The sequence below is a fragment of the Gadus macrocephalus genome, chromosome 17, assembly GCF_031168955.1.
Source record: "Gadus macrocephalus chromosome 17, ASM3116895v1".
Lineage (NCBI taxonomy): Eukaryota > Metazoa > Chordata > Actinopteri > Gadiformes > Gadidae > Gadus > Gadus macrocephalus.
In genome coordinates this window covers 1,899,533-1,909,582 of record NC_082398.1, presented here as the reverse complement: position 1 = coordinate 1,909,582, position 10,050 = coordinate 1,899,533, and the positions used below count along the sequence as shown (strand labels likewise).

Sequence of the window (10,050 nt, the reverse complement as noted above, 5' to 3'; positions counted from 1 at the left end):
GTCAGGATGTCCAAGCGACATCGTTTAGACCTGGGGGACGACGGTTCTGGTAGAAAGAGGCCGTCCTCCGACGGGTACGTGAAGGATAGAGCGGGTTTCTAACGGCTTGTTTTGTTGTTGTTGTGCCGGAGCTAACCGCTAACTAGCCTAGCATGCTAAGGCTAATGTTGGTGTATTTGAGCTATGTGATGTCTTGCCCGGGGATGATTCCTCTGAATATTGGTAGAGTGTGGCTAACTAAAGGTATACAGCTGTGTGGATCAGCAGTGTGGTGGATAGTCACGTTTTAAACGTTAAATAACGTGTTGATGTGTAACCTGGGCCACACGTGGATGCTAGCTAGCTAGCTAGCTAGCTTGCTTGTGCTTAATTATCTCATGGCTGGAGCGGAAACCAAAGCTAACTTCACGAGTCCTCAAATCTTAATTTAAGTTTAAACCCACGATCTGAAGTCACGTCGGAGCGTGATGGCACCGCACGTAAACATCATTCATCGAGGTGGTCCTCCTTGGATCAGACCTGTCAATCAATCAAGGCTCGCGGGCCTCTGATGTGATGAGCACCTGTCAAAGTTTGATCAGTGGGAAAATTGATCCGATACAAAACCCAGCGACAATGCAACCTCCACATGAATTAGAAGTGTAACACAACACGTGTTGGGTTGTATGAGCCAGCGAGGATTGACCTTGGAGCTGACTGTGTGTGTGTGTGTGTGTGTGTGTGTGTTACACAAAAAACAACCCACCGAAGACTCATCCAAATGTAGATTCTAACTAGGATTTCATAACCGATGCTCCTCAAATTTCCCCCTATTGTGCATATTCACGAATAAAAAGTGTCATCACGGACATCTTTCATGCATAGTTCATGATTTCAATGGAGGCATTGCTGACCATATCATGTTAGGGGTGTCCCATTTCATATGTCTTATGCACAGGTACCTCATGACATATCGGGTCATTGTACAGCACATGGACATCACTTCGTGCTGCTTACTCCGCCTCCTCTCTCCCCTTTCCCCCCACCTCCCCTCCTCAGACGAGACCGAGACCGGGACCGTGACGAGCGCTCCAGGGGCGACCGAGACCGAGACCGCGAGCGGGTCCGCGAGAGGGACGTGAAGCCCATGATCGCGCCGGGCGGCTGCGGCGTGGCCCTGCTGAAGCAGCAGATGTCCCAGCAGCAGATCAACCCCTTCACCAACCTGCCGCACACGCCGCGCTTCTACGACATCCTGAAGAAGCGGCTGCAGCTGCCCGTCTGGGAGTACAAGGAGACCTTCAACGACATCCTGGTCCGACACCAGAGCTTCGTGTTGGTGGGGGAGACCGGCTCCGGCAAGACCACCCAGGTGAGCTCCCTGGCCTGAGCCACACGCACAGGGCACTCGTACACCGGGCACAGACACTCGGCACACATACACCCGCGAATGCACAAGTAAACACACGTACACACGTATACGTACACACGTATGCACACACACATGTACACACACGCACACATGTACGCACGTACACACATGGGGAACACGCACACACACACGTGGGCCCAATCCCATTCCCACCCCTTACCCCTCCCACCACATTTCTAGGACCCAATGCGCTTCACAAAAGAAAAAATGAAGTAAAAGGGCTCAGAAAAACAAAACAAAACAGAAAAAAAAGGATTTGTGACAGCTGCCAAATTTGCTGGCCGGCTTTTCCTCAAAGCCCTCCCTTTAAGGTGTGGTCCTTTTTGGAAGCGTCATTTCAAGGGCTACATAGCCCTCTTGGCCCTAGCCCTTAACCGAAATGAGAATTGGGACAGCCCTACCCCTACAAAAACAAGGGGAAAGGGGTAAAGGTTGGAAATGGGATTGGGCCGTGTTCTGTTGTCAGCAGAGAGTGTTTAACATATAGCCCCAGGTGATTAGGATATTCGCTTAAAGTGGTTCATGAAAAGGCATTTCCTGTTTAGAATTGATGTTATGCGTGTGCAAAGTACGTTGCACCACACCTGTACGTTGCACCACACCTGTACGTTGCACCACACCTGTACGTTGCACCACACCTGTACGTTGCACCACACCTGTACGTTGCACCACACCTGTACGTTGCACCACACCTGTACGTTGCACCACACCTGTACGTTGCACCACACCTGTACGTTGCACCACACCTGTACGTTGCACCACACCTGTACGTTGCACCACACCTGTACGTTGCACCACACCTGTACGTTGCACCACACCTGTACGTTGCACCACACCTGTACGTTGCACCACACCTGTACGTTGCACCACACCTGTATGTTGCATCACACCAGTATGGCAATCTGAAAAATGCTGCGTCTGTTTGCTTAAGGTCTGGAAAGAAGGAATTGAACTCTATGGCTAAAGTTTGAAACGTAGCCATTCTCCCAGCTTGGACGCCATGGGAAGTCCAAAGAAGTCTGAAAACTTTTATCGCCTGCCCATCTTGCTTAATTTTGATAACAGACATTCCAGATTCATACCATTTTAATATTACTCCTATTCCCACCTGCGTTGTCACCACCGCCTGCACCACCACCACCACCACCACATGCACCACCTTACTTGGTACCTGCTCATGTACAAGTCTGTAACCGACTAAGAGAGCGCCCTACCTTCCGCTCTGTTCGATCTGGACCTTGACCGTCGTGTAACTTCACCACCAGCCCCTCTTTGACCACGTCTCCTGCTTGTACAGATCCCCCAGTGGTGTGTGGACATGGTACGCTCCACGCCGGGCCCCAAGAGGGCCGTGGCCTGCACCCAGCCCAGGAGGGTGGCGGCCATGAGCGTGGCACAGCGGGTGGCCGACGAGATGGACATCATGCTGGGCCAGGAGGTCGGCTACTCCATCAGGTTCGAGGACTGCAGCTCGGCCAAGACGTTGCTCAAGTAAGTCGCTCCGTCGGGCGCTCGCACGCAAGTGTACGGTTTCACTTATGTCCCGAGTCAAATGTTTCCTTCAGAAAAAATGTCCTCAAATCTCTCAACTGCTACAGGAAGCAAACTATTTTCTTTTGTAGAATTGGAAAAACTGACGACGAATAGACTACCGTTGTGCACTTAATAATAATAATAATGATAATAATAATAATAATAAAACATTGTTTTATAAAGCACTTTTCTAAGTACTCAGACACTATACAGAGTGAGCACAAAATAAAATCATGCAATAAGAAGGTATATAAAAAATAAATAAAAAAAGGAGGAAGGGAAGGAGGTTATGTGGTGAAGGCAGTCTTGTAAAGGCTCACTTTCTGCTCCGCTCTGGGGTCCCCCCCCCCTGACCTGTGACCCTCCCGTGCTCCGCTCTGGGGTCCCCCCCCCCCTGACCTGTGGCCCTCGCGTGCTCCGCTCCGGGGTCCCCCCCCCCTGACCTGTGGCCCTCGCGTGCTCCGCTCCGGGGTCCCCCCCCCCTGACCTGTGCCCCTCTGCGTGCTCCGCTCTGGGGTCCCCCCCCCCCCCTGACCTGTGCCCCTCTGCGTGCTCCGCTCTGGGGTCCCCCCCCCTGACCTGTGCCCCTCTGCGTGCTCCGCTCCGGGGTCCCCCCCTGACCTGTGCCCCTCTGCGTGCAGGTACATGACAGACGGCATGCTGCTGCGTGAGGCCATGAACGACCCGCTGCTGGAGCGCTACGGGGTCATCATCCTGGACGAGGCCCACGAGCGCACGCTCGCCACCGACATCCTCATGGGCGTGCTGAAGGAGGTGGTCCGGCAGAGGGCCGACCTGAAGGTAAGACCCCCCCCCCACCCCCGTACACATTTCCATTTTGTGCACATTCACGAATAAAAAGTGTCATCAGGGAAATTGCTATCTTTCTTGACGATGCATAGTTTATGAAACAAGTCTGACATATTAATGAAATAAGCCAAATGTGTAGGGCTTACCCCCCCCCCCCCCCGCCCTACACAACGTGGACGAATTAGTCTCGGGGCGGGACAAGTTTTACACTAATGCCTGCTTGGAATGCCCCGAGATCAGAACTGAAAGTGGAATGTAAAGAAGCAAAGTGCTGGTGTGTGGTTCTCTATCTAAATAATCCTGCATTTCAAATTGGAAGATCTAGCCGTTGAAAGGTGTGAGTAGCTTAGCCTGGACAGCACAGGGACAATAGAACGGCCCATTACAAGAAATGTGCAACAAAAAGAGTTAGGGTTAGCTCACCCGTATTTATTTTTTTGTTTCATGTCTTCAGTCTGATGCCCGCCAGGGTGTATAACGATATCGTAACGCAGTGCTATTTAATCAAAGCGTTGCGTTGCAGAGAACATGCGGCTGGATGGTTGATGATGCGAGGCACTACGCGGATCACACGGTGATGATGGATGGTCTCCACACGCTAATGTACGAATACACGCAACGAATAGGCCCCACGCGTCGGCCAGCGAGAGGGCTCCACCGGAGGACGGCTCCCCTCGCACGATAACCCATTTGGCCCCAACAGTTCATGTGTACATTTTGTGCTGACGTGCGTCGTTTTGTAGACAGACTACCTGCGGCCCACTAGGTGAGGCCTCTTCAAAGCGGCGGTCACGGCAGGTAGAGCGAAGGGGGGATGAAGGTGGGGGGGCGTACGGTGGCCACGTGCAGGCTGCGGGTGAGAGCCTGGAGGCAGACGCAGGTTTAATTGGCAGTGTGCTAGGTGTGATTCTGGTGGAACAGACGGGGTAATGGTGGGTTGTTTTGTCAGCGTGGAATCAAAAGTTGGACGTTTTTGTTTGTGGGACAATTAAACGAGGTCTAGGTTAGGGGGAAGTGATCCCTCCTCTCCTTCTTCCACCCATCCATCCACTCATCACATCCCCCCCCCCCCCCCCCCCCCTGTCACCTTCAGCCTCACCCCCTTCCGAATTTGAAAGTTTAATTTGCCTTGATTAAGCGCAATTAGGAAGTGTTGCAGAGCGTAAAGTGAAATGTCGAGACGGTGGACCCTGAAAACGTTTGCGGACGAGAGCAGAATGTTTGTTTTGAATAGATTCGGGACAAGCGCAGTGTGGGTCATGGATCGGGGGCTTCAACGCTGTAGTGATGCAATAAAACCCACTGGTATCGTTGTGCTTGGCTTCACGTTTAGCCCGCGGCCCATCATTTTCACATTTGCGCACGGCCTGCGCGGCGACGCCAGCCAGCGAGAATAATCGGCAGTGAAATTGCGTCCTTGTATCTTAATTTGCAGACAAAGAAACGCTAAATGGATATTCACTCGGATACACGGCTTCGGATTGCCTTACATCTGATTTTTTCTGCTTTCCCCCCTCGTTCCTCATCTTCCATCTCGCCCCGTCCTCGTCGAACACGTAAAAACTAGAGATGTTCAAATACCCTTTTCTTTTCTTTCCCGATTCCTGAACTTGAGTATCAGCCGATACGGAGTATATACTGATGCAGCATCTAGCATTGTAACTACGGCCAGCACTTGTTCTTATTGAAGGGTTCTCGTATGATGACAGCAATAAATAGTCGGTTCACTTGCTGTCCACAATATTTTCTTTCAGAACTAGATCATTTACATTTCTAATGTATAATTATCATAATGCATTTGCATTCTTCTAGTTAAGGTTGAGCATCCATGTCTTTCCGGCGAGGTAGCTCAAACGCACGGAGGCCAGAGATGACGAGTTCCCCATTCTGACCTTCCGCCTCCGAGCGTTAACGAACGCAGCAACACCGTAGTGTTTGTGATGTTCTCTACCTGTGTAGTAAAGGAGCTAGTCACGTGTCGGTCTCGGACCGGCGCACCCGGCGATACCCGATGCTGCATTTAAGGCAGTATCGGGAGGAATACCGGATACCGGCATCGCTATCTAAAACCCAGAACGATAACCGTTTGACTTTGTGTCCCTGCCCCCCAGGTCATCGTCATGAGCGCCACGCTGGACGCGGGGAAGTTCCAGGTGTACTTCGACAGCTGCCCGCTGCTCACCATCCCCGGGCGCACCCACCCCGTGGAGATCTTCTACACCCCCGAGCCTGAGCGCGACTACCTGGAGGCGGCCATCCGCACCGTGGTCCAGATCCACATGTGTGAGGAGGAGGAGGGCGACGTGCTGCTCTTCCTCACCGGACAAGAGGTGCGCTTCTTCCCCTCCCCCTTTCCCTACTCCTCTTCATCAGGGCTGAATACCTAGATCCATCTAGATCTGTGCTGGATAGATGAGCAACGTTTACTTCAGTCCACTGGGTAGGCTGGTAGACTGATCTACCCAGCACACATCTAGGTGGACACGCCAACTAGTGATGTCATATAGGGAAGACTTGTAAGGCTAATCACACTCACACCTGGTGGCATAATATGTCCCCTTTAATACAAATGGTACCGGGATCGGCTTAAGGCCAACATTTATTTCTGTTGCTTGTCGCACAATAAATAACGAAGTACGATGGAAGGCCTGCCCTACAAGTTATTTTCTGCAGATGTAAAAAGACAAGTTTGTTGTTCAGATCAAACTGAACCACATCATCCGATCTCGATTCGAAATTTTTCTTTTTCTTCTGACATTTAAATGTTGACGCCAAAATGATCATTCCCATTAAACAGTGAATCAAATCGCGATATCTTTCCAAAATAACGGTAACCATGTATTTTAAACACACTGCATCATTCCGCCCTAGTCTTCATCGTCCTATCTATCTGAACTCCACATAGTGCCTGGCTAACCCTTCCTCTGAGCGGTTGTGGGGGGGGGGGGGGGGGGGGGGATACACAGAGGCAGATAGGTAGGGGGAGGGGGGCACACAGGACCTGGGATTGGAAGTCTCCCGGGTTGGCGTGGCGGTGCATTTCTAAACACTCCTCCGGATGCCAGAGACCCCGGGTGCACCTCTCCTTCCCCAGGTGCAGCTCTCGTCGTGCACGTCGTGTTCGCCTGTCTCAAGGCTTTTTTTTTATCTTATTCTCGTTCCCTGACTGTTCCCCGACTGTTTGTCAGTCGTTGCTCGTAGCAGGGCTTCCTTCTGGTCCTCTGCTACCCGGCCAGCTCTGAGAACACCGCCCCGGCGCTTTGTTTGCATTTCGTTGGCCCCCGTCCCCGACCGCCTGAATAGGACAGCTGGATGGGACGGAGATAAATGTATGAGCTGGGTGGGTGGTTCTGCTTTAACATGGGGCAGAGCGATTCACCTATACCTGGCACGCAGACACACACAGACACACACACGCACAGACACACACGCACAGACACACACGCACAGACACACACACGCACAGACACACACACGCACAGACACACACACGCACAGACACACACACGCACAGACACACACACGCACAGACACACACACGCACCGACACACACAGACACACACACACACACGCACACGCACAGACACACACACACGCACAGACACGCACAGACACACACACGCACAGACACACACACACGCACAGACACACGCACAGACACACACACGCACAGACACACACACACGCACAGACACGCACAGACACACGCACAGACACACACACGCACAGACACACACACGCACAGACACACACGCACCGACACACACACAGCCAGTCACACAGACACACATACACTCACACACCATAGTGAGGTGGGTACCAGTGGCCCGAGTTTCAGAGATGTATAATGCATGCGGCGATGTGTGCGCGTTTGGAAACCACTAGGATTCGCTGTAGGTGGGGGGGGGAGGGGGGCGGGTTTGACGGACAAGACGCGACCCACTTTCTGCCCCCTGCACTGACCCCCCGCAAATTAAGCCCTTTATTATTATATATATAATTTTTTTCCATTCCTGCAAATGTTGTCCACTGATGCGTAATGGAGGGCAAGGTTCAAGCCCGAAGTGATGAAATCGGTCTCAAGTCGGCGACGCATCAAGAACCAGCCACACGTACGCACGCACGCACGCGCGCGCGGCTTCCGGCGGCTTAGCTCAGGAGGTAGAGCAGTTGCCTTGTAACTGAAAGGTTGCTAGTTCGATCCCCAGCTCCTCCTAGCTGAGTGTCGATGTGTCCCTGAGCGAGACACTTAACCCTAACTGCTCCTGAGGGCTGGTTGTCGCCTTGCATGGTTGACTCCGCCGTCGGTGTGTCAATGTGTGTATTAACCCATGTACGTCGCTTTGGATAAAAGCGTCTGCTAAATGCCCTGATTGTAATTGTCTTCCAGTCTCCACCAATCATCATGGGCTGGGATGGCGTGGGGAAAACCCCATAGTGTTTGTATTCCGCGTTGTCACATTGCCAAAATATGGAATTCAAAGTTGAGTAATAACGACACTCTAACGACGTAGGAAGATGTAATGGCGTCATCACGCCAGATCGGAAATGGATAGAAAGTGTGCTTTGAAAGACTGAAGGTACTTCTGCAGATTTTAAGAATAATTCTCCTCATCAGAGTTGAGAAAGGAACACAGGCTGCCTCTGTTTGCGGCAAACACTAATTAACAATTCTCACTTAAAAATAGATTGCCTTTTACTTTTGGGTACTTTCATTAAAAGCTGTTAGCAGGCTAATGACGCCTTCTTTCAAGCCTGTGCTGATTTACACCACTCTGTACCCCGCTTTTACACTCCCAACTATTCACACCCTGGAGCAAATCACTAATGTCGATCCACAAAGTGCACCTCGCACACTCGCTCTCTCTCTCTCCCGGCGTTGCATACACATTATAAGACAAAAGGATGTTCTAGAAATGCTAATACAGCGTCTGCATCCAGTACCCTGTTCAATCTCAGGAGCTACAACCTCGAGTTAACAGCGATCGCTTAAGTTACAGCATAATGGCCTACGCTGTCTAGAGATCAGCCTTTTTTTTTTTTCTGTGCGTTTTGTGAGTTTCTGCTAGAAAGACGTGTGTGAACGGTCACGTTCACGACCAGCAGGGAACCGGGGGGAGTGATTGGCCCGTCCCCTGGTGCTGAAACAAGGGCGAGGGGAAACTGAATCACAGGCAGAATATTAACTGGAACCGGTTTATGTGGTGGCCTGAGTTGAGATCTGATTTGATCGTTTCATCGTTGTTTGGTGTCAATCGAAGCGGTTTCGGTTTGTAAACCAATACAATATATATCAAATCCACACAGGCTTTATTTAAACCTCTGTGGGTATTTTAAGATTTGGGGTCAAGACCAGGTTTTTACCAGGACCACTTGAAATGATGTGGCGTCACCAGGGCCTCGTCAGGACAGTTCTATGGACTGACTGGAATGAGATCCTGCTTGATGGGGATGGTTCAGTACCGCTAATGTGTTTCTCACCATGGCTACGTTGGGCCGTAGATAATTGACTTGACCTCGTATCTCCCTGGATGATGTTTAGCATACTCTGTAAGGATTAAGAGGCTGTTCACAGTGACCAGTGTAACAATACTGCTTTATTTGATGCCCCTAATGCGTACAATACTAAAAACACTCCTGTGGTGAGGAAGAGGAGGTTGATGATATAATTGTTTGACAGTCCCTGAGAACTAACCCATAAGCTAAACCGCCACGCGTCTATCTACCGATTCGATGGAAGACAAAAGTGCCTTGTCGTTGCATTGTGCCAGTCGTCAGGATCTCGTTGCGTTACTTGAGATTTCAGGACATTTACATTTACATTTCAGGAGTATGGAATATAAAGACAGGATTTTTATTAAAAAAAGAAAGGCATCCCTTGTCCGTGTTCCCGTCCCATCAGCGACGGCCTGTGTATTAGCAGTGATTATTGGTCTGTCATCGCCTGTACACCTCCGTCTGTCGATGCAGGGCGATAGATGACCGGCTCTTTAATGGAGGGATGATGCCACGGTGGGCAATGTGTTTTCAAGGGCCCTCTTTCCAGCAGACACTGATTGATCCCTTCGTGGTCGTAGTTTATTTTCTCCCGTTGTTGTTGAACTGGAACAGACATTTGAGCCCTTTTCACATTTCCGAAGAATATATTTACATTTTATACAAAGCATATTAGATGGAGGCTTTTGTCAAATCTCTCATGTAAACAGCTCATTCCCCTCCCGAACATCTCCCCCCCTCTCCTCTACTGATCTCTGAACTGATGCGCTGAACCGATGCGCTCTCCCACAGCGAGTTC

The 10,050-nt window shown here is 50.8% G+C and overlaps 1 protein-coding gene across 1 annotated transcript in view; it reads left to right on the top strand.

Annotated features, from left to right (window-relative positions):
- Window positions 1-6: 6 nt before the first annotated feature.
- The window catches only part of LOC132445506 (ATP-dependent RNA helicase DHX15), a 31,217-nt gene continuing 21,173 nt past the window's right edge, over window positions 7-10,050 (top strand). Inside the window, exons 1-5 of the mRNA XM_060035562.1 lie at window positions 7-74; window positions 1,039-1,351; window positions 2,709-2,902; window positions 3,586-3,745; window positions 5,866-6,084. Of these exons, the coding sequence (XP_059891545.1) occupies window positions 7-74; window positions 1,039-1,351; window positions 2,709-2,902; window positions 3,586-3,745; window positions 5,866-6,084 (954 nt within the window). The remainder of the gene's footprint in view (window positions 75-1,038; window positions 1,352-2,708; window positions 2,903-3,585; window positions 3,746-5,865; window positions 6,085-10,050) is intronic.